The 25,875-nt window shown below is 36.4% G+C and overlaps 1 protein-coding gene across 27 annotated transcripts in view; it reads right to left on the bottom strand.

The window, feature by feature from the left end:
* RIMS2 (regulating synaptic membrane exocytosis 2) overlaps positions 1-25,875 on the bottom strand; it is a 496,337-nt gene that overhangs the window by 420,260 nt on the left and 50,202 nt on the right. For 9 of the 27 annotated variants that reach the window (XM_075728355.1, XM_075704496.1, XM_075728363.1 and 6 more), the window contains exons 2-3: positions 4,392-4,424; positions 3,910-3,996 (exon numbers count right to left, since the gene is read on the bottom strand). The exons of the other annotated variants lie outside the window; for them this stretch is intronic. In XM_075728355.1, the coding sequence (XP_075584470.1) occupies positions 3,910-3,996; positions 4,392-4,424 (120 nt within the window). The remainder of the gene's footprint in view (positions 1-3,909; positions 3,997-4,391; positions 4,425-25,875) is intronic. 27 annotated transcript variants of the gene reach the window in all.

Raw genomic sequence — 25,875 nt, 5'->3', positions numbered from 1 at the left:
GTGGATTGAAAACTGGCTGAATGGCTGGGCCCAGAAGGTGGTGATCAGTGGCACAAAGTCTGGTTGGAGGCCAGTGACTAGCGGTGTACCCCAGAGGTCAATACTGGGTCCAATCCTGTTCAATACCTTCTTTAATGATCTGGATGATGGGGCAGTGTGTAGCCTCAGCAAGTTTGCAGGTGACACCAAAGTGGGAGGAGTGGCTGATATACCAGAAGGTTGTGCTGCCATCCAGAGGAACCTCAACAGGCTGGAGAAATGGGCTGACAGGAATCTCATGAAGTTCAACAAGGGGAAGTGCAAAGTCCTACACCAGAGAAGGAACAACCCCATGCACCAATATATGCTGGGAGCTGCCCAGCTGGAAAGCAGCTTGGCACAAAAGGACCTGTGGGTCCTGGTAGTTGAACGTGAACCAGCAAGATGCTCTTGTGACAAAAAATGGGAATAGTATCTGGAATGCATTAGGAGGAATGTTGCCAGCAGGTCAGGAGAGGTGAGCCGTCTCCTCTGTTCAGCAATGGTGAGGCCACACCTGGAGTACTGTGTCTAGTTCTGGTCTCCTCAGTTCAAGAGACATACTGGACATACTGGAAAGAGTCCAGCCACAAAGTCCGGCCACAAAGATGATTAAGGAACTGAAGCATGTCTCATATGAGGACAGCTTGAGAGAGCTGGGATTGTTTAGCCTAGAGAAGAAAAAGTTCAGGGGGGAATCTTATCAATATATGCAAATACCTGAAGGAAGGGCGCAAAGAGGATGGAGCCAGGCTTTTTTCAGTGGTGCCCAGTGGCAGGACCAGAGGTTCCATCTGAACATCAGGAAACACTTTTCACTGTAGGGGTGATTGAGCACTGGCACATGTATCTCTAGCCCAGAGAGGTTCTAAAGTCTCCATCCCTGGAGATATTCAAAAGCCATCTGGACATGGTCCTGGACAACCAGGTCTAGGTGACCCAGCTTGAGCAGGGGAGGTTGAACAAGATGACCTCCAGATGTCCCTTCCAACCTCAACCATTCTCCAATTCCGTGGTACAGAATTCATGTCCAAGGGTGTCAGATTAATCTTGCCTCTGCCCATAAGGACACTAAGTCAACTGTTCTTCAAAAATACTTTCACCAGAGCAAAACTGAAATTTGTAACATGATACATTATGTTTTCAACCACTACTATGATTCCTTTCTGCCTTCTCCCACCACATTTTATCCTCCCCAGATTAACTGTAAATTAATACTTTTTCATCAGCAAAATTGGACAGCCAGACATATCTTGAAATCCATTACAGACTCAGATACTGACAGTGATTTCAAGTGGAAAAAGCCCCGATACATAGTGGTAAAAATTTCTTCAGACATACAGAGTTCCACGCTGCTCCCCAATGTCCCACAATGTTCCCATGTACAACAGTTCTCTGCAAGCCATTAAAGTCAGAAAAATAAATTAAATAAACAAGTTGCACCATTAGTATTTCTGTTCTATTTTCTCCCTGAAAGTTTACAATAATCACAAAAATAAACCACGTTCATTAATAATGAAATGATCACAAATGAACAGTGCTGGAAGATACTTTAAAAAAGTGACTTAGTCCGTTCTCTTGTCCTAGTGCAGAACCAGCTGCACTTGTGTCTCTGCTAGCAGATATTTGCCAAACCCAATCCTTAAGATTTTCAGTGACAAAGCTTCCACACAAGCCCTAGGCAAACTACGCAAGCATTTTAAGTTTTCCTTCCATTAAAAAGTTTTCCCTACCAAGCTGAATCCTCCCTGATGCAACTTAAGTTTACTTCTTTCTGCTTCACCACCAGAGACATGAAGAAGAGACTATTTCATTCCATTTTTCAGCACCTTTCTGCATAATTAAAGATTTGTCCATCTCCTCCATCCCCTGGGATTTTTCTCTTCAGGAGGCTAAATCACTTCATATGTTTCAATCTTTCCTTATAAACGCCATGTTTCTTCGACATGTGATTATTCATTCTTATTACTCTCCACTGAATTCCAACTGCTCCACATAATTTTTGAAGGATGGTGTCCAAAAAAGGGCATGCCGTTTCAGGTGAGACCTTACCAATGCTTAGCAGAGTGAAAACCTTTTCATAGCACTTCCAGGCTAGTGTCTATACATTCCAGTATGATATTTATCTCTTTCACAATACTGGCACCTGCTCAACTTACATACTATTATGGCTCCCAGATTCTCTGCCAAAGAACTTCTACCTACACCACTTTTCTCTATCCTATGTCAACCACATAAACTATCCCTGTATCACTACACCACCTTGCATTTATCCTGTTGAATGGCATCATAACATCATAACCATAGCTTGGATTTTTCAGAATAATTTTGGAATATAATCGTGCTGTTAGACGTTACCCTTCTCCCAGCCTTGTGCCATCTGTAAATTCAATGAGTATACAACTTAATTAATTTCTTAATTATTTAATAAAAACACTGAACAAAGCCAGTTCCCAAACAGATCACTGTTCAAAAAAATCCTTCCATAATAACAGTAACTATTTATAAATACTTTTTGGCAACTGTAACTCAACTGTTTATACTGAGTATGTAGTATTTTCAGTACCTTCAAAGCCGTATGTTTCATATGTACAACACTGGTAAGCAGAACAAACTTTGCTGCATTAAGGAAACTGGGAATACAAAGGAGGTACTGAGGTGTTGTGAGCAAAATGTAATATTGCCAGTATCTAACAATAACCAATAAAGAAAAACTCCACTATTAATATTATAGACCATTTTATAAGGACTTAAGTGGGGATATCAGAAACAGAGCTCAGAATAATACATTGCTTTACAGGATATCAATTTTATGGCCTATTTCTCCATCTAATTTTGTGAAAACTTCTCACTGTGTATTCACAAAAAATAATTCACATCTGTAATGGCCTGCAAGTATGAAACTCCACTTAAATACACATATTTAAAAATAAACTAAAACTGATTCTGCATGGAAAATAACTGACAACAAATAATATGCATGTTTTAATCAGTTATGCATGGGTTAAAAAGCAAACATCTCTTTTATCCTGTGAACTTACAAGGCATTCCCTTTTAGAAGAAAGACAAGACAGCAACTTAACTGTTTAAAGTGTAAATAATGTCAGAAGTCACAATTTAAGAATTTGAAAATTTGAAATAATAAATATTTTTTAGTTTCTCATTATGAAAAGAATATTTTCAGCTCCATGCTTTATGTTCTACTCTAAGACTGAATGTCCTAGCTTTGCCACTTTCTGTTAAATCTTAAAATTTTCAGATAGCAAGAAAAGTAAAATTTTTCATATGGCTCTTACACTGGCTTAGCACTGTAAAAGGTCCATGGATGAAATACTGGCCCCATCAAAGTCCAAATTCCATCAGCTTTGACAGAACCAAGATTTCACCTATATCTGCTAAAGTTTGAAACTTTACAGATATTTTAGAAGCATGAAAAAAAATGAAATGACATTTTCCAGGTCCTTAAAAAGCTCTTCATACATATTATGTAGATTTGTATAGCATTCTATGCATGACCAATATCACAAATACCATGCATGTGCATAGACATGCTATATATAATACTACATGTCTTATTCCAGCACCTCATGCACAGAAAACTCATCACTTCACTGGGAGTTTCATGTATAAAGCATTTGCAGAAAAAGGCAAATGGAGCAGTAGTAACTCCTCAGATTGTATTCTAATGTAATCACTTAAGTTACTGATAAGGACAGTACAACCTGATTTTCAGTGTTCACTTTGCAAATGAGGGGTCCAAAAGCAAACGGTGTCAGCTTGTAAAATGCCCTCAGCAGGATGTTCTAAATGGGAAATTATCTTAAACATACTCTCCAGTATGTTTTAATGCTATACAGACATTACTTAGTCTACAGAGAGCAGCTTACTTACGTCTGGGGCTCCTTTTCATTTTGCTGTTTTTGCTGTGGTTGAAGAACGTTATTTACCAGCTCAGTGATCCCACTAAAGGGAAACCACCTGTTTAAATAAGCAAATAATGTGACTGAATAACCAATAAAACCACACTAGTTCAAATGTTTTCTTATCCAATGTTAATAGAAATATACAGGCGGAAAAGCTAGAGCCGATGGGAACGTTAGCTGCAATACTAGGTCAGCCACTAAGGATGTAAGGGAAGTAAAGGTTTACAGTTCACCAGTTCACAAGCAGGCAGCAAGAACCTACATCCAGCTAACGTGGATGAAGTAAGAAGCTGCAGGCAGCTCTCTTACAAGCCAGTCAGGAAGCAGATGACAAACTACCTGCAGCCTATCAGGTATTAGTGAAAGCTAATACCATCAAAGGTGCAGAAAGCAGAACATGGCAAAGGTAGAAAAGTCAAGCCTACTGCATTTTTAAGATATTTTACTTACTGTGTCAGCTGTGGTTTTTGCTCTTCTTTGACCCTAAAAAGATAAGTTTGCACAACTGAGTGCAACATGTTGTAAAACAACTACCCTGAAGTTCTATAATCTGTATCACATGGGCAGGAGAAAGTTCTTTAGATTAAAAGGAATTAATTTAATATTTGTTGTATATTTATATTAAGTTCTATTCTGTGCTTATTTCCATTTAGGATTAAAAATGGGGAATGCCAAGTATCTAAAACTTTTAGTTACACAATTAAATCAGTAATGTTCTATAACTGGCTTCCAATTCTTTGGACAAAATATCATGTTAAAACATTCCCAGCAATACATTCAGCTATAAATGCAAAGGAAGGTGCTTTGATTATATTAACTATAATATATATTTTTTTAATTTTTATTTACAACTAAATTGCCTATCATAATTCAAGGTGAATTTATAACATGTAACATGCCATTTAAAACACAATATCCTGAACTAACAGAGTAAAGGAAAATCTGCACTATATTTATTAAACTACAGTGATGTCAGGGTCTGCAGACAATGTAACTCTAAAAACTAAGGGAAGAAAGATAAGTAATTTTACTCTGAGTAAAATTTACAAGGACTTGCTAAAAAAATAATTAGATAATACATACTCTATGTCTGTATAGTACTGATGAATATTTGTCCATCGTCTTTAGGAAAATATTCTATCTGAAATACATGCTTTAATTTGAGAGAGAAATCCAATGTTCTATGCAATTCCTCTCCACCGAACCCAAGAACGGAGACATATACTCACAGGAATATTTACGTGCTCTAATTGCAGATATATGTCTTAAATATCAAGCTAGGATCTACCTTCCCTATACATTCAAAAAACCCAAAAAGTTCCTAAATAGATATTCTGAATGTTTCTATGGAGAATACTCTCTTACCTAACTAAGCAGGGAGTGCAGGCTCACAATTTAAGCAGATGCTTAACGCTGGACAGAAAATTAAAGCTCACCAAAACAGATCCACATCTCCTCCTCCATATGATATCACAGTGAATACCTCTACAAAGAGGGTTTAGTGACTACACAGTACCTAAATAAGTGGACACTAAGACACGCAAAAAAGTTTCCAAAATTGACTACTGAGAGGGAAAACTGAACATGCAGCACGATTTTGCCTCTTCAGCACTGTAGAAATTTATATACAAAGAAATGTTCCAGTATGAAAAAAAAAAGCAGATATATTCCAAAGTTAAGAAATATGAAAATAAAAATTTCTCATGCAGTTGCAATCCCACTCTAACATGCATCTCAATCATATTATCTTTAACCAAGAAATTCCATACGAGTTTTTCAACACAGGAAATTCAAAGGGGGAGGGGTGGGAGGGGCAGGGATTCGGAGCGTATCCATACTGTTTTCACGAGGCAGGACATTTAATTGAGATTCCCCAACGTTAAGAGCCTAAAAGCTCTATATGGTCAGCCATGAGAAGGAAACACTCCCAGACAATGATTCAGAGCTCCTAAGTCACATGCCTAGAGCTAGACAGCGGAAATACCACCTCCTTGGCAACTGGACAAAGAAAACTGAACATGCAGCTAAGCCATGGCTCTTTATATTCCTCTCCCTACATGATTCCCAAATATATTTACTGGGCCCTTTTAAGTTATTATTTCATTGTGAATTTTTCTATTGAACTAAACAAAGGAAATCTGAGCACTTCACATAATCAGATTACAATCAATATCCTTCCTTTGGATAGTGACCGTGGTCAATTTTTCTCACATGTGTTAACTGAGATCAAAATAGAGTAAGATCAAAATTGCAATACTGCACACTAATTCTGAGTGTGCCATTTGAAATCTTTGGTATGTTTTTTTCAAGAGGATCTAGCATCTTAACATGACAGTATATGTTTGGTGACTTCAATTGCAGCTGCAAATCCTTGGTATTTTTGAAAATCTTACAATCAGGTTTTTAGTTTAGCACCATTAAATAAAAAACATTGCCCATTACAAGATACTTAGAAAACCTGTATTTAAAATTATTTTCCCAGCATTTTACAGGAATGCTGTGTTCTACGTCAGGATATAATTTGACCTCATAATTCAAAACATTATCTCCTATGAAATATCTTTTCTCCTCCTAGAATTCTGTGTCTCATCCACTACACAGTTTCCAACACTGCAGTTATGTGAGGACAACAGCTTCCATTATTATATAACTGTGATGCACTCCTTGAGCACTCTTCATACATCCTTCAGTCCCTGGATTAGGCAACAATCTTCCTGAACTTTATAGTAACCATGGAGGGCAAGCTACAATTTTAAAAGAAGTTATTAAAAAAAATCTATTGAAAAAAATAGATTCTACCATATGAAATTAAACTAATATTGAAGCTGTGGATCAACAGGCCTGGACCTTTCAGATGAACAGAACAGATATTTATCTTTCAAGGTCACAGAATAGATAGAGATGCTGGATCTAAATCAGCAAACCACAGGCTAATGCTTGCTACTCTCTTTCCAAACGACTCTTCAATCAGATGAAATTAGAAGTTGTAGCAACTGATAGAAAAAATGACATATTAGATGAAATACACAGAATGTGGTTTTAACACTGCTGTGGTCTAAATAGCTTTTTATAGACAGAAAAGGACTGAAGAGACTCCAGATTCTTAAACCCCGTCTACATACACACAGTTTTATTTCCTTTGGTTACAAGAACTGCTTTGTGTTTTACTAGATTATGTACTCCCATATACATGCATTGCTTTTCCCCCTCCTTTCAAATATCAGCCACTAGTAATTGCTTAAAGGAAGTGGATTGACAGGTCAAAAAACCCCAAAACTCCATTTACTCAACAGACAACTGAAAAACCCCAAGCAGTATGACTGCATTCTGCTTCTTCCAGACTACCTGTCTTCATTTTACCATCCCACATCTTTTCAATCTCATCCTCTCAAAACTCTGCCAAGAACAATGCCAGTTCTAGTTATTCACTAGAAACAATTTCTGATCAATACCTGTTTACTAAAACCACCAACAGCCTGAAGATGATGTGTGTGATCAACAGTGAATGGGACAATGCATTCTAACAAGGCAAAATATTAAATACTTTACCACCTATTTTCAATTTTTATTATTTCTGTCATTATAGGAATTCATGCGACACTTTGCAAAAGCATCACATTAATTCTAAAATGTTAGAAGAGTCTCAAGCTTTTATCACAGTTTTTTTGCACAGATCATAATTCCATTGACTGCTTTGCTTGAAAACAAGCCAGGATTTTTCTACTTGTCAACAATAAAGAATTTTTGCACCTTGCATTTTGTCATCAGGAACCTCTGCCCTTTGAAACATTCCTAGCACCATTCCTCTTGTGTACCTCTGCAAGCCTACACAGTGCAAGTGCCAGACCCCGTTGATCTTTTCCAGGAGCTAGCATCATTAGGTTAGATCTTAAGTCTCAGTGAACACTTTTTGATGTTAGATCCTGTCTGTGTACTAAAAATTTCCTCAAAGATTATCGCTAGTCCCACTGGCACAGAGAATGAATAGGAGAACAGAACAGAAAGAAGAGGGAAGAGAACGAGAAAAATGGAAGCGGGAGAAAAGGTAGTGAAAACATTATCATAAAAATTTTTCTTAGCCCTTTAAACTGGTAATACTTTTCTATTCTTCCATGTGCTGCCATCAGTAAAAGCTCTTCTCTAAAATCTATTATGCCAAAACCATAAGGCATTCTTCCCAAAAGATGCATTGGTCACAGGTAAACCAACAAGCACTCTGTTACTAGACCTCTTCTCTACTTTTATATACTTGGATACATAGCCACAAACACACGTGGGTGGATTTCAGGTGCCTAATTCCATGAAAATAACCCATAAAACACACTCTACACCTCCTAGAGATCTGAAATGAAACAGGTATCTAGTTCTTCTCCAGCGAAGTTTGGGGAAATCTGGATTTCCCCATCCATGGCAGGGATAAACATCTTAGTATCTATCTCAAACCCAACAGTGCTCTCAGGATTCACAACTTTGCCGTACATGGACCTACAAGCACATGGAGATCTGATCTGCAGGAATAGTCTGGGTGTACCTGATGTCTCCTAGAAACACTGAGTTGAGCACAAAGCATGTAACACTATGTTGCTTTCATTTAAAAATGTTAAAGGACAGTAGTTACAGTCCTTTGCTCAGTAGCTAGCTATGCTCTCCTTATCTCCTAACCACATCAGTGAGGTGGTTAGAAGAGGATAGACTAGGATGGAAGTTTTTTCTAGCCCTTTTGTTGAAGCTGAGAGGATTGGAAATACAAATCAGTCTTTTGTATGGGATTCTGATTTCCCTCATCCATGAACAAAACCATCTAAATATTTATTTGTTATTACCACTAATGTTGTAATTGGTGTTGCTGGTATCAATTTAATGAAGTTGTTGATGCTTCTACAGTAGCTATTTTTATTAAATATATTGCCTATGAAGTCCAGAGAGTCGGACACTTGTAGGAAATTTTAAGTTTAGAGAACACAGAGCCTAATGGCCCAAAACCCAAAGCAGAATATATGTACAGTAGTCTCAATGAGCAATGCATGTTACACTAAACTTGATCAAGAGTTAAGATAAGATTAAATATTAATGCACAGAACTATCTGGTTTTCCTAAAGCAAATCATACAGGAACAATGACGGATAGTCTCAGATCTATAAAAAGAATCTTCATATTTTGCTTCCTCTACAGATACAGTACTGACATTGACCTCCAGCTGTGTTCACATCAAAGAAGTAGAAAATAGTTGAGAGAAGACTGCAGCAAATACTTTTGTCTCAAATATAGATTTCTAGTTATATACATAAAGAAAAATCTATAGAGCTGCTGTCAAATAAAACCAGCATGAATGCTAACTTCTTGACACCCACCTATATTTTAAAGTGAATTAAACTGAACACCGTCCTCAGGATTTGCATTTGTTCTTCTTTGCATTTGAGACCCCACTAGCCCAGATGACAGTACGGAGCCAGCAGCAATCTCAAGAGTCAAGATGCCAACACACAATATTTGAAGGGAAGACAGTATTCTCTCTCTCTCTTGAATAACTGTCTCCAATTATTAGCAGATTTGAACTATTCCAAAATCATTTGATAATTAGCAAATGTCTTCTCAATGCAAACCTACTGAAAAACAAAGGCTGAATACAAAACTATCAATTCAGTTTATGGATTTTAAGTCAGATACTGCTATTTCTTGCACAGAAGTTTAAAAATTGAGATACTAGTAATTCATAGGACTACTGTGACTACACCACACTATAGAGTATTCTGAAAAGTGAAAAGGATTATGCAGAAGCCAAGTCCTGTAAGCAGTAAAAAGAAGGTATCTCTGTGCTGCTTGTGATAGTTGCTATAAAAGTGAAAAATCTTATGAAAAGTCTATTACTAACAAATGCCTATCCAGGAGATATTTTTTAAACTATCCTTTACAACCTAATGCTTCCATCACCTGACCAAAGAAGTTCTAACCCATCTGAAAGGCAGAGACCTACATCCTTTAGGGCACACAGTTTTAAATGAAAGACACTTCAACAAAAATTCATATACAGGTAAAAAAAAAACCCAACTTAAACTACCGTAATACACAAAATTTTGTAGGTACCCAGCATACACTAGATGAACGAATCTGTTCATGTTTGGTGGTAATACATGCTGCTTACCAAATGTGTGTCAAAGTCTGTAAAAACTTCAGGTTACAGATAAATCCTTGCCATACTTACAAAGGAGAAGAAATTACCCTGGCCATTGGAAATGTTTAACTAAATATCATCAACAAGCTGAGAGTTCTGCATTTTGCGGCTCACCACTTACCTTCCAAAACCCTGATTACACATTAAAGGAAAAGAGTAAAAAGATCACTGTTGAATCCCTCCATGAAACTTTTCACAGATTAAAAATACAATTACTAAATTAATACTTTCCAACAATCTTAAAAAAAAATAGCATTACCCAACATGAACTGGGCTGAAGACTGCATGGGAAGATGGTAAGCAAAGCAAAAGCAAGTGATCTCAGTCTCCAGCACTTTTAAAAGATTTTGATTAAGGTATGTAACTGTCTTTCTCAGGAACTTACATATTCCCATTCACATAGTACATGAACATCTTAATCTTTTAAAAGTATTTACCATCACCAATATATATTAATGTATAAAAACTTCCTCCCTAGTATACTCTGGAAAATGGCACTGAAAATAAAATAGGAATTAAAAAAAAAAGATAAAATTCTAACCCCCTTCCCCTCTCCTCTCCCCTTGCCTCCCACCCTTTCTCACCAAAAATGGCATTCAGTGCGTAACTATATCTAAACCACTGTGGGGATGCCTGTTCCTTTGGTCTAACTAGGGACCTTGCTGAACAGGGAGGAAGACTATCAGCTCCAGTCACGTTCAGAGGTTTCCACCACCCTGTCTTAGACTGCAAGGTCCATTAATCCATTTTCCTAGATTGCCTGCTGTGGACTCTTTCTCTTCTTTTTCTAAATCTTTGTAACAGTATCCCAATGATATGCCCTGCACCAAGAGGCAAACTTAAACAAAAGATTAGTATGCAGCGACTATCTGCTCACACATCGGAAGTCAAGATATATGACGCATACACAATATATAACTTTGCCTGTACCCACTCTTGACAAAACAGTGGAGTTAACACAGTCACACAGTCAAGTATGTGTAAAATCAGCTATTTCCTTGAAAGACGGCACCTCTACAGATTAATTAAGTTAAACTATGTAAGTGTGTTTAACTCAAAGAAAAGAGAGTTAAGGAGGTTAAATATAAATGCCATGTCAATTGGATAATTGTAAAATATTTACATATTAACTGAATTGATTCTCTGCATTGATTATCCTATTGATGCTATAAGAACATTCACGTTAGAACATTCAGCTTAATTATTTTTGATCAAAATTAATGTCTTTATTTTACATGACTGCTCCAAGTTTTTTATTAATTTAGATGGTATAGGTAGTTGAATTAAGAAGGATCATATTTTGGACAATAAAGTAATGTCTTTCCAAAGGAAAGATTTTCCTGAAGAAGTGTGCAGGTGATTTTCCTGACTAATTTTGGCCTGTCTGTAACAAAAGTGTCAGCATTTTCTACAAAAACACCTCCAAGACCAGTAGCTGAGAGGTAATTGGACATTCAATATTCATGAACAAGCAGGTAGAGAAGTTGGGTACTTGGGCTAGAAACAATACCTGTAACAGAATAAATTTAAAACCTATCTAAGTCCAAGCTGAAGAGGTTAAATATCCCTGAAGTCCAAACTGAAATGATGTTAAAGGTACAAGAGAAACAACAAGAAAGAACCATACACACTGTATGGATAAGCACAGACCTATACATGCTCCTGTATAATAATAGTCTAGGCTGGATGAGCTCCCTGCATGAACCTCAGATGAACAGCACCCATAAACATAATCAGTTCTGTAAGATTAAGACTACTCTGACATTTAGATGATAATTAGAAACAGGATGGTTTTACCAAAGGTTCCAGACAAATAAGTCTCAAAATGAAATTTTGACACTAATTTTTTCAGAAAATATATACTAAAATGTGCTTCACTGCAACTGAAAACATAGAGCTCCACAGCCCTGTACTTTCAGCTCCAAAATTGAAGAGACTGACAGTATGTTTTGATTATTTCAGAACCAGCACAATAAATCAGACTCTGCTTATCTTAGGATATGAATTCTTCAGGGCAAAGATGTTTCCTATTATTTTTTTCTGGAGTAAGAAATAGAGACACTGTGTTCTACAAATGAAAGCTCCCACATTTCTCACACATTTCCTAGCTTGGTCAGACTTTTTCCTTTCTGTTATGGTGTTGAGAGTAAAACCCCAAAAATTAGTGTCAAAATCACAAATCAGCACATGAGAAAATTACTCTAGTACAACTGTAATAATAAAGAATTACTACACTGAATGGTAGCCATTATGCTATGTGCAGTTCCAATAATTAATTCATGGACCAATGCTCTCTTTTGAAGGTTATCCAAAATCGCAAGCAGGAGGTCTCGACCAGGGAGGTGATATTAAAAAGTCAATGTTAAAAATCTAGTCTTTGTCCAAACCTACCACATTGTTTCAAATGGGCTACTGTGGCTTTTTCCTGTATTTAGCAAACAAAAGAGTATTTTGGTTATCACAGAGTAAGTAGGAATTTGTAACTGTCAGCATTATAATTGGTTGCCATGTGGAATATGCCAGCTGCTTCCCACTTGGGTATCTTGTGTCTGCTGAGGGAACAAGGCATGTACAAAAACTAGGAAAAACAAAAATTATAGAGCAATAATTAATTGAAAGTCTTAGATCGAGCAAAATTGTCAAAGAGGATCAATAAAAATAGCTGGAAGACAGTAGCATTACTCATCCTGTATAAACAATATTAACATAAGAAAATACATTCAGTGAAGAAGTGTCTTCCAATCTTAAAGTTCCAGAAGTTTTTTCAGATTGTCACATTACCAGCTTTCTTCAACTAGGAGTTTCACCAGTCTGAACTTCTCTGGATAAATTAGCCATTACCTGTCTTCACTTCTGACACCATATATAGCAACTGCAAGATCAGACCAGCTAACTTGCAACATGTAAAATCAAAAATTAGCTTGTGTTAGAAATGCAGTAAGAGCAAGAAAAGATACAATCAAAGCATATGAAGGCTATGAAGGGCAGCAGTTAAAAAAAGCAAGCAAGTTTTAAGGAGTCCTTGAGCCTTAGTAAATATTTCTCTAATAGAAGTTTACCTATTCGGTTTCTACTGGTTCATTTAAAGAACAGCTAGTATTACGTAATTATTCACTAGAATGAATTTCCAAATCCTATTTCAAGAACATGAGATACAGGTAAATACATCCTTCAACTTAATCAGTTTGTTCTGTCAGTGGACCCCCTTCTAGACAAAATGCTATGTTCCTACAAGTATCCATTTCCTTCTCTTTAAGAAGCTACATGGTGAGACAATAGTTTACTCATTTGTCATCTGTCCCGCAGTGTATTTGTCACACTAATGTCTCTCTCACACAATCTGACAAGCTCTGACTTCTCCATACTCTCAGTGCTCGTACCACATACAGGCTGAAAAGCCTCACATGGGAGACTGACACTTCTTCAAGGCCTCTACATAAAGAGGTAACTGCCTTCACTCAGGATGTTCAGGTGTTCTAAACTATGTTAACAAAATTTTAGCTGGTTAAGCTTCAAAAACATGTAGATATAAGTTCATTAAAAAAAAAACCAGTTTTATCTGGGTTTAATTTTTTCTTTCCAATTTAATAAATGTTACTCTTATAAATCCTGCAGATATGGGGCTATTTCAGATAGGTGATTTACACAGGAAAAAAAAAAATCAACTAAAATAGCAGGAGTCAAATCAGAAAAAATACTGGACTTTCCTCTAATTTTCAAAGACGGGGCACAAGCAAAATTGTCCAATTGTCATGTAAGATTTGTTACTAAATGCAATTCTGTGTAGTTATGGGGACCCCATAGCAAGTATCAGGTGTTGAAAAATGTTTGAGTTACATATACTACTACAAACCAATCTCCTAACAAAGATTAATTTTTGACAGCTAGAATTCATTTGAATTTATCTATTTTTAAATAAAATTGAAGAAAATTCTAAATATCTTTTACTTTATTACTTTATTATGGGTTTAGTTTGAATTTAGCCAGGTTTTGGGTTTGTTTGTTTTCCTACGTTTTTAAGAACAGCAACAGTCAATTGGAAAGAAAATTTTCCTCCAGTAGAATCCTGAAGACAAATACTCTACTCTTATACCTCACGATACTCTAAAAAAATCAAGTTTCACCATAGGAGTGCTGGAATAGCACTTATGTCTTAGGTCTACCACTGTAATCTTTTATATTTTGTCTAATAGAAAAAAAAGTATTTTGTATTCTTGCCTACAGGATGTGTGAATCATACCACAATAGCTGCATTACAGTAAGCCATACTTCTGGAAATGAAGATGACTATAACATGATGACTTACATAGTCAGAATTATGTATTATATAAGAATTACATATTGTTGTTCATGACCAAAATGCAAACATTTACCAATATCATTGATAGTAATAACACATGCATAAATATATCCCAATGTACATAGAAGTTTACACGACTACTCAAGCTTGAGTAAATCTGTAATGTCTACGCACAATTTTACAAGTGAACTTCAGTAACAGATAATCAAACACCATTTTAGTTGTTGTCCTACACTTTTCTTAAAAAGGCAAAAAAATGCCTCTTTTTTCTGAAGAAAGGTCTTTCTCTTAATATCTCATTCCATTTAAATAAAAATTTTAATCATAAGGATTTTAAAGGGATATTTATTACAGTGTCTGGATTGCAACTTTCCCTATTTCATGTAATTTCCATTAATTCTATATTGGAAAGATGACACTTTATTTTTTACTTATGTTTCATTCTGTCTTGCAACTAACTGAAATTCTCAGGGAACTCAAAACAAAACAGAAAGCCTAATTTTACAAGTGGCCTAATTTTACAACTGATACAAAAGCTAGCATACTGAAATCAAAAACATTTAATCCCTTTTCAAAGCATTAGTTGAATTCTACAGTCCTGGTTTCGCTGGGATAGAGTTAATTTTCTTCCTAGTAGCAGGCACAGTGCTGTGTTTTGGATTTAGTAGGAGAAGAGTGTTGATAACACACTGATGGTTTAGTTGTTGCTGAGTACTGCTTATGCTAGTCAAGGACTTTGCAGCTTCCCATGCTCTGCCAGGTGCACAAGAAGCTGGGAGGGGGCACAGCCAGAACAGTTGATCCAAACTGCCCAAAGGGCTATTCCATACCATATGATGTCATGCTCAGTATATAAACTGGGGGGGGTTGGCCAGGGAGCAGCAATTGCTGCTCGGGAACTGTCTGGGTATCGGTCGGCGGGTGGTGAGCAATTGCATTGTGCATCACTTGCTTCGTGTATCATTATTATTATTATATTGTTATTATTATCATTACTATTTTACTTTATTTCAATTATTGAACTGTTCTTATCTCAGCCCAGGAGCGTTTCTCACTCTTACTCCTCCGATTCTCTCTCCCATCCCATCGGGGTAGGGGGAGTGAGCGAGCGGCTGCGTGGTGCTGAGTTGCTGGCTGGGGCTAAACCACGACATCTACATAATATATTCTAAGTAGTCTGCAAAAAAAGATGGCCTCACAAGTAATAAATGTATAGATGTAAGTAGAGTTTCATTTTAGAACAAACTACTCCAAAAAAACAGTTTTTGCTAGGCATTTTGGGTTTTATTTTTTTGCTTTTTCAACAGTAGATGGCATTCCAAGCATCTCCTGCAGAAAGTGCTTTCCTAGATGCTTGTACCATCACCAGCTGCTACAGTGAAATATGTGACCCTGGGCTCACCTGCTAGCAGGTGAATTAAATAAAAATTAATTTTAACTCTAATTTTAAATGAATTAGTAATTACTTTGGTCTTGATATGTTATTTTGCCTGTTAAATAAGGATTTTATAACATTATTAGCTATAGTATATTCACCAGGTGAAAATCTTATATACGAAAGATCTTAACTACACAACAGATAGTAAGTTAGTATTTCTCAGACTGTGGCATTTAATTGCACGAAATGGATTCAGATTTCTTCCAGAGTTCAGGCAATCCTAGAGGGGGATTGCTTGCAGAGGAAATAACAGGAACAGAAATAACAAATATAATGAATTTGTTCTTCTTGGTCTTAGCCTCTTCAAAATCAGCCTTACAGAGAGCCCCTTTGTAGGGCAGACTTATGTCCTGCATCCAGTCACACCTGAAGCTCTGAATGACTATCATATAATAAATAGTGGTATTGGCAGTATAAGTACTTCATCAGTAAGGCCAGCATACTAAATGGCATGAAAAATACAAGTTCCCTAACAAAAAAGAAACACAACACAGCTTTTGCTACACAAACAAAATTAGAATCTAAGATTTAAACAGGAGAAGAAAAATAAATGAGAAATACAAGAGTAATACAGAGTCTATTGTTCCATACAAATTTTGACAATACTTTCAAATAGATTTTTTAATCCAGGAAAGTGTTATTCTTACTGACACAAACTTTACTGTGCCATCTTCTTGTTAAAGACAGAAAATGTAATTACATACATCTTATATATGGCCATGTTTAATGGCCAATTCATCAAGAAATCATTCATTTTTGCTGATTTTCTCTTGCTGTTCACATAAACCCTGAGAGGTGGAATTTATATTATTAAAGACAATTTTTTAAATACCTTCTGAGGGAATAATTCCAATACTCTTAAGACCTTCCGTTATAAAAGATAAAATACTGCTTTTTTCCTGAGAATATAATTAATTGAATAAAAATATAAATGGGAATAATTTTAGCTCAGCACTTCGAATTCTCTATTCACATATTCTACAGAATTTATTAGTTTATATCTGGGAAATCACTGGAAATTACTGTGATGTAATCTCATCTACCCGATACATGAGATATTTGAGATAAATATCAGGGGAGATTTACATTGGGTATTAGTAAAAATTTCTTCACAGAAAGGGTAGTCAAGCATTGGAACAGGCTGCCCAGAGAGGTGGTGGAGTCACCATCCCTGGAAGTGTTCAAAAAACAGGGAGACGTGGCACTTGGGGACATGGTTTAGTGGACATGGTGGTGTTGGGTTGATGGTTGGACTGATGATCTTAGAGGTCCTTTCCAATCTTAATCATTCCTAATTTTTTCTTTCATTAAAAATAATCCAGCACCAAGCCAGGAAATACAAAATTGCTACTCTACCCTTAATTGGTTTAGTGGTGGACTTGGTAGTGTAGGTTAATGGTTGGACGGGATGATCTTAAAGGTCTTTTCCAACCTAAACAATTCTATGATTCTATGATTCTATAAATACAAATCCCAGTTTACATACTACTGAAAGGAAGCACAAGTGTTTTTCTTTAAAAACAGATGTTGTCTGGTGATTCATTTGATGCATGGAAGAGCTAGAATCATAAATAGAATATTATTATAAACTGTCTGCAGAACTAGTTATAGTAATGCAGTTTACAATAGTGGAAATGTTCTTTTCCATTGGTTTTATAAGCCTGAATCAATGTTCCACTAAGAAATAAAAGATACCAGTCTATTTTTTTACAGAATGGTTTGCTATTTCTGTCTACCTGTCTCCTTTGATCAGTACTCTGTTGGGGTTTGTTTGCTACCTGCATCTTTATTTTGAATTAATTAAAATTAGGTAATACTTGGAACTCACCAAATTTTTCTAGACTTTTTCTGATTCTTTTTCTAAGTCACCTTGTCTTGTACTCACTGTTGTATGAATAAGGCTCTCCTAGTCTGAGGAGTTTATTTAAATTGATAATTTTTGTGGAAATTTTTATTTCTTATGTTGTACAGACATATTTAAAACTACCAAGCAAAGTTATTCTAATGCTTTATCACAAATGCCAATTAAACCAGAGTGTTGTAATTGTTCACAACTATTTTTATCTAGGCATTAGGCTCAGGAGATGAACATAATCCAATAATATGAACATAGCCAGATTTGAAATTACTGACAAATTTGCATACATACACTCCACTCTCTCTACAGTTAGCTTCAATTTTTAAGGTTTTAAAACTGATGTTCAAAGAATACTACCTGTATTAAAAGAGGAACTGCTTTGGTAAAAGCATTCTAAACAGAAACCAACTCATCTGGTCTAATTCATTACTTTCTTAAAAAAAAAGAAAGAAAAACTTTTGCAGAACACATTGGCAAGATAAATCTTTATCGATTTGGGGGGTTTGGGCCTGGAATTAAAACTCTTTCAAATAGCCTCTATATCACAAACTGCACACCAAGCAGAAGCTTAAAAGCATTTAAATCATCTGCTATAAAAATTAATGAAAATTATTTCTTTCACACTAAGATGTAAGGGCCTCTGATCAGAATTCCTTAGCCTTTCCAGAATATCTGGTTTTGGCTGAGAATACCAATAGTTTTAAAAGCTAAAACTATTTCATTTTGATTAATTTTCATTAACTCCTGCCACATATGAACCTCTGCAGTGGCCAGTGGCTAAATCTAACTGAGACATTTCCTGGTTGTGGTTTTATTCGGCTTAGTAAAAACTTGTTACGCCAAAACTTGAGAAGTGTGGTGTTTTGTGTCCATTAGATTTGATGTTCCAGAGTACAATGCAGGTTAATGAATCAGGCTGTACTAAATTTCAAGGGTGTACTGATATCACATATTTATTTTTTCTTTGGTTGTTAATATCCTTCAGTGTCTTTTTACAGGTTATTCAGCAAATTGGTTTAATAGCCAGTGAAAAAATTCTTAAATTTAATCTCTCTCTGCATCATAGCATGAAGAATGAAACGAGAATCTCATCTGTGTAACTATCCCCATTGCTCAATGAAAGCAAAAAACCTACTCTCTAAATAGGCAGCAGGAAAGAACTCTGGAATCCAAAAATCAGAGACCATAACCAAACAAAAACTGTATTATTATTCAGTAAATTCTGTGTCTATGTACACTTCTTTAATTGGATTTCATAGGACAACTACTCACACACGAATATAACTATTCCTCTGAGCAAACTATCGAACCTCTGAGATCTTACATAAATTATAGCCTAAATCAATAGAAGTTGTTAAATTTCATTCTTCTTCTGGTTCAAAAATACATCACAGTGGTTCTTGAAAGTAGTACAGACATTTCTGTAAAAATCAAAATTCTCTCCCAGAAGTGGTGAAAAACTTCAATCGTGATTACTTTTAACAAAGATTTTTTAAATATATATTTATTTATATATTGTATATATACTGTAAAAGTATTACAGTTTTCAGTCTGACTTTGCTTTCTTCTCTTTTTTCCTAAGATTAACTTTCCTACTCAGGCTGCAAAAAATCTTCCAACAGTCAGAGGCAAAATCAAGTGTCTCGGTTGGTAGCCTTTTGTGGTGGTACAGCCCCCTGGGCCACTCTGAGATCCCAGGAAAAGCCCTATTGTGCTGTTACCTTGGTCATAAGGACTTGGGCGTCAGGCAATCTCTGTCCACACCTGGGCTATCTGCTGCCTGAATGGTACATCAGGACAACTCAACACAAATTGTGGCCAGAATGTAAATTACTGACCAAAGCCAATCATCGCTCTCTACAACTACCTGAAAGGAGGTTGTAGGGAGGTGGGTGTTGGTCTCTTCTCCCATGTGGTTAGCAACAGGACAAGAGGAAATGGGCTCAAGCTGCGCCAGGGGAGGTTTAGGTTGGAAATTAGGAAAAATTTCTTTACGGAAAGGGTAGTCAAGAATTGGAACAGGCTGCCCAGAGAGGTGGTGGAGTCACCATCCCTGGAAGTGTTCAAAAAACGGGTAGATGTGGCACTTGGGGACATGGTTTAGTCTAGTCTACCCTTGACTGGTTTAGTGTGGACTTGGTAGTGTAGGTTAATGGTTGGACTGGATGATCTTAAAGGTCTTTTCCAACCTAAATGATTCTATGATTCTATGATCTCGAGATCCTATAAATAGCGATCCAAGAGGGAGACCCCTTTGAGTTCTCCATGACTGAAGTGGGCTGTGTGACCCAGTATCTCCCCCTGAGCTGAGATGCCTCTCAGGGTAGATTTCTCGAGGATTGAAGGATTGCCCATAGATTTCGCGAGGATTAAAGGACTGTCCGTAGATTTCGCGAGGATTGAAGGATTGTGCATTGACTTCACAAGGACTCAAAGAACTGACTTCATGAGGTTCACCAACCGTCCGTTGATGAATGCCAGCACATAAAAGTGAGTAATTCACAAAACTCACAAAAAGGGAAATTTTGATCACAGGTTAACCTCGGTGTGTGCATGTGTGTGTGCAATTTGGCTACATATATATCCATATATACTAACCCTACTCACATAAACCGTTGACCAAGTCTGAGACTAAGATTGCACCTAGCTGCACGTAGAGTTCTCTCTGAAAGGAGTTTAGAAAGCAAGGGGGTCTATTCTGAATCTCGTGACTCAGCGGGAGGATCCCCCTTATCCCCTGCACCCACGATCCCTCTGTGTAGCTGAATTCTTCTTTGCATACTTCTTCCATGTAAGTAATGGAGTGAACCTTGCCATTCTCGGATCTTTAACCAAGTAGCTGTCTTGACTGTAACAAATTCCATCAAATCGCTGTTTCAAATTGGCTGACGCTTAATGTTGTTAAGAATTATACAACCTAATACTGTGATCTATCTCAAAAATATTAATAAATCTTAAATTGCTGCTAACCAAAGCCATGTAAAAAATCATATTCACTACACCTTTAAACCTTTTCACCAAATACCAATGAAAATTTTAAATGTACAATTAAACATCATACTCTAAATAAAACTATAGTAATCTCTCAACAATTAACATTTCAATGTTGACTCAACATCTAAACTTCCTGAAAGGATGTAATGTCTCTTGCATAGCATTATAAAGAAGAATCTGAAGTTTGCCCCCTTTGTTTTCTGCTTTCTTGGAATAAATTTAGGAACCAATTAAGAACCCAGAACCCTCTCTCTGACATACATATTATCTGGAATGCTTACTACTTCTTTGAAAGATTTTTGGATTCCAGAAACTTCAGATGGGCCATAATAGCTTCAAGTCACTTCTAGAGGGAAGGCAGGGGTAGAAAAAAGGAACTTCAGCTCCCTTAGATCTCGCATTCTTTCTCCAGCAAAACTACACCTGTACTAGAGGCATAAACAGAATGCTGCCTATTATAGAAAGACTTACCTCCATGAGCATCATTCTTCATAAACATATGTTATTCAAACTCTTCTGTGAAGAGAAGTTCTAAATGTTTAATAATGGAATTCTGAATCGCAGCTTTGGATGATCATTTAACTCCTAAGTCTTTATTGTAATGCAGACACTCATTGTTCTCATTTCCAGACAATTACAAGCATTCATTCATGTCTATTTGCAATTAGGGTGCATTTTAAATGAATAGAACTGCCATTCATAAAGACACTATATATAAATGAAAATTAGTAAACACAAAGTGATATCAAAACCAGCCCAGGCAATAGTCCCATGACTTAAAATGTAGCACATGCTAAACATCCTTGAAAAACTCACTAGTTAACACATTTTGCAGAGCTACAACACTAGTTTCAATTCTAATTGGGAGTACGAAACTCAATTTTGTAAATTCAGTATTTTCCACATAATCCACAATAGTAGTATAAATGAGAAGTAATCTACAGAAAACAAGTTTGAAACTGATCAAGTTCCTAAATTAGAGAATCTGTATGCTGCTGTTTTGTAAGGAAAATACTAACCCCTTTCTTCTGAGGAAGGAGGTGCATGTATTTTTGCTTAAAGAGACAGTGAGAGAGAAAAAAATGTATTACATACATGAAAAACCTACCCAAAAATCAGCACAAGGAGTCAAGTTTTCAAAACTGCAGAAATCACTGATGAAGGATCAGTTTACTACATTTCCGTCATGGTTATTCTCATTAATCATTGTCTATCCCAAGCACAAGTTCAATACACACAGTCACATGTGAGGGACAAATGAGAAAACAGGGCCTTAAATAGCTTAACGTGTAATAAAAATTAGACCTACTACCTTGTGTTTTGTCTGAATCTCCCAAACCACAGTTTAACTTCAATACTTCTAGTCCTATCATCTACTATGGCATGAAGAACAGCAGCCTTTCATTTCTTTGAAAATCCTAAAGTTCCCCTCAATCTTCTGTCCTAAAGCATATCAAATTTGTTCAGTATATTCTCACCACATGTTTTCTAGAGATCTCACCTGGACTGCTGTCAACTAATCCACCACTATTTTGAGCTGCAGTTTTCAAAACCGGACACATTCCAGCTGGGTATTTATTGGTGCTGATTAGAACTGAAGGATTGCCCAACAGTTTTGTAGGACATAGTAATGTTTATGCAGTACATGGTGGCAAATACCCTTTCCATAACAACATGGACAATTAAAGTTCATGTTCAGCATAAGAGGCAGTTTAGAGTGTAGATACTGCTCTTGGGAATTGCTACCTAATCAGTTGCTAACTTCAATTTAAATGTATGATTACATCTAAGCATAGTACTTACTGAATAATGTCCTTGTTGAATGTCAGTCAGTAATTTTAGACTGTATCTCTAATTTGTCAAAATCATTTTAAATCTCTTTTCTAACATGCTTGTAAGTGCACCCTATTCCATCATTCCGGACATTAATGAACGTGCTTGACAACTTCAGCAAAGTTTCATTTGGTACATCGTTCCATTTAGACACTGTCCTGGTTTCGGCTGGGACAGAGTTAATTTTCTTCCTAGTAGCAGGCATAGTGCTGTGGTTTGGATTTAGTAGGAGACAAATGTTGATAACACACTGATGTTTTAGTCGTTGCTAAGCACTACTTATGCTAGTCAAGGACTTCCCAGCTTCCCATGCTCTGCCAGGTGCACAAGAAGCTGGGAGGGGGCACAGCCAGAACAGTTGATCCAAACTGACCAAAGGGCTATTCCATACCATATGACGTCATGCTCAGTATATAAACTGGGGGCGGGGGGGGGATGTTGGCCGGGGGCAGCAATTGCTGCTCGGAAACTGGGTATCGGTCGACAGGTGGTGAGCAATTGCATTGTGCATCACTTGTTTTGTATATTATTATTGTCATTATTATATTGTTAATATTATCATTACTATTTTACCTTATTTCAATTATTAAACTGTTCTTATCTGAACCCTGGAGTTTTTCTCACTCTTACTCTTCAGATTCTCTCCCCCATCCCATCGGGGTAGGGGGAGTGAGCGAGCGGCTGCATGGTGCTTAGTTGCTGGCGGGGACTAAACCACAACAGACAGAAAACCATCCATAGATACTAAGGAAACTTTCTGACTGTTACTTATTGGTAGTATTACTATTCGACAGCAGTTTTCTCTATATCACCTGCCCTGGCTTGCTTAGAAATATGTTTTGCAACATGATAGTAAAGCCTTCCTCAAGTCAAGATATGTTATCTATTGCTACTTCTCTGTCTACAGAACCTGATATCTGTTGCAAAATTAAATTAGAATTAAATTAGATTTTTTGGCACGATTTGTTCTTGATAAATCCACATTGTCTGTTACTCAATTATTTTTTACCTTCTAGATACTTACAAGAACTTTGCTTATTTCTTCCACTGTTTTTCTGGGAATCAGAGTGGTCTGATTCACTTCTAATACTCTGGCTATTCTGCCACCCATGCCACTGCCACTTTTTAAAGGGGGATTCTGCGTTTGCTCTTTTCTAGTCTTCTCTAAGAGCATATCCGGAAAAGAGATTCCATCAGATTTCCTCAACTTATAAAACAGCTTAGAAAAAAATCCAGAAGATCCAACTAATTAGTAATTTTATTATTACTTTGTGACTCACAAATACATTTAAATTCACAATTTTAGAGACAAACCTAGCACCTCAGTTAATTAAAATACTACTTTAGCCAACAGAAACAGAAAACTACTTTCTAAAGCCCTGTCTATTCAGACCATTTGGTCTGAATACAAATATTAGTAGAAAGTTTAATCCTTACCTTCTAGGATCAAAACAAGCTATAGAATATACTATATAGAATTGACCACTTTTAAAATTTGTCTCATTCGCATTCCTGAAAAAAAAATGCAGTAGTCCCGTGTAGGTACTGAATGCTTTCTCCTATAGTTAAAACACTTGTATTAACAGAGAAACTAAAATTAAAACTGTTCAATACTTTTGGGCAACAGTGTCTTGGAAAGCACAACAGTTTCTTAGTAATACAGATGATCCGTGTTCACCAAAGACAGAGAAGGTTCATCTATCATAGCCCTGCCAGGCCTGTCTGTGGCACTGCTTGCCCATATCAAACATTCCAAATTTTTTTTAACTTATCTGGCTTATTCCCCCCAAGATTGCAGGATTCTTAGTCACAGCTGAATTCTTACTTCAAGAAGTGACCCTGATGGAGAACAGAAAATGCACAGAGAGATGGATGTGTTTGTCACACCTGCAGAAACAACACATTTTGAAACTGATCCTTACTTATAGTCTCAATTTTTTCATATAGAAAATAATAGTCTTTATTCTTCCTCTCAGAAGTGACAAAAGATAAGGAGAAGAAGGACCTAAGTACCTAAACTGAATCCCAAAACTCATGAACAGGGTGTACAATTCAAAGATTTCCTTAAACCTTTCTTTCCAAACAATGTACAGCAAAAGAAGGGTGAAAAGAGTGACCAGCAAAATTGCAGAATTAAAGAGTTCAGGAAAGATGGGCAAGAATGGCATGAGGACTGGGGAAATGTCAGTGAGACCTGAGTTCAGGATTTTTTAACCTTATTGGAAAACTGATAAAATCAGTAACTTGATTTCAATCTTATCAATTTCTATATACACAGGAGACAGAGACACTCTTAAAGAGTGTTTTGACTGTGAAGCTGGTTTGTTTTCTCTTCCACTTTGGCACTCTAGCTCCTTGATCATCCGAAGTGTACGCATACTAGTTTGCAGCCGGGCCCATTATGGCTGAACCAAGCAGTCATCTTGATGCAGAAAAAACAGCTATGAATGAGAAGATAATAAAGATCGGTCTGCACAGTGAATACAAGTACCATCTGGCTTGGAAGCCTGGGCTTGTTTCCTAACATATATAAAAGGACAGTATTGATATAGACTGAAAAATCTATTCTCAAGAAATAGAAGTTGGGGGGAAAAAGATTAGAACAAAAATGCAAATTTTAAAAGCTGAGGTTTTTTAAATATTGAAACATTTTACAATAGTAGTGAAACTTCACAGTTTTAAGTCAATATTGGATGTATTTCTAAATATGTTCTATTTCTATCTCACTTTCTTGAGCTTGATGCAATAATTGCTCAAAGAGATTGTATTACGTATGTGATGGATGAAGTCAGATCACAATGGTCCCTCCTCTGACTTAAAATCTACTTGACCACTCTTCCCTTTTCTTATTATGCACTCAGAAATTTTCCTCTGTGTGAATCCAAACATGCAGCCTTTTTCAGTGGATCACCACTCTCCAAAACAAGCCATCATCTGTTATGTCCTAATCATATATTAACAACCATCTAACTGAGAAGTGAGATATATCTGAAATGAACATTATGTATTTTTACACTTATATAAACATTTTTTAAAAACAATACATAATAACATTCACTGAAAAAATAAAGGTTGAATTCTATGCACAGGCCATATTTTAAGTTAATACAATACCACCACACAAATTTAAAGTTATTTCAAATGTATACTATACAGCTGATATTTACATAACAATTAATGTTATCTAAAAAGACTCAGGATTTTTATGTGTCCATTTTGTTCATGCATTGTCAAACAAATCTCTGTAGTTTGCATAGCTAAAACTATAGAAGTCATTTTTTTAGTTTCCCTAAAATTGCTTTGTTTCAACTTCTCTGATAATAGCTGTAATACAAGCAA

The sequence above is a fragment of the Pelecanus crispus genome, chromosome 2 (genome assembly GCF_030463565.1).
Source record: "Pelecanus crispus isolate bPelCri1 chromosome 2, bPelCri1.pri, whole genome shotgun sequence".
NCBI lineage: Eukaryota > Metazoa > Chordata > Aves > Pelecaniformes > Pelecanidae > Pelecanus > Pelecanus crispus.
This window is presented reverse-complemented; position numbering and strand designations above follow the sequence as displayed.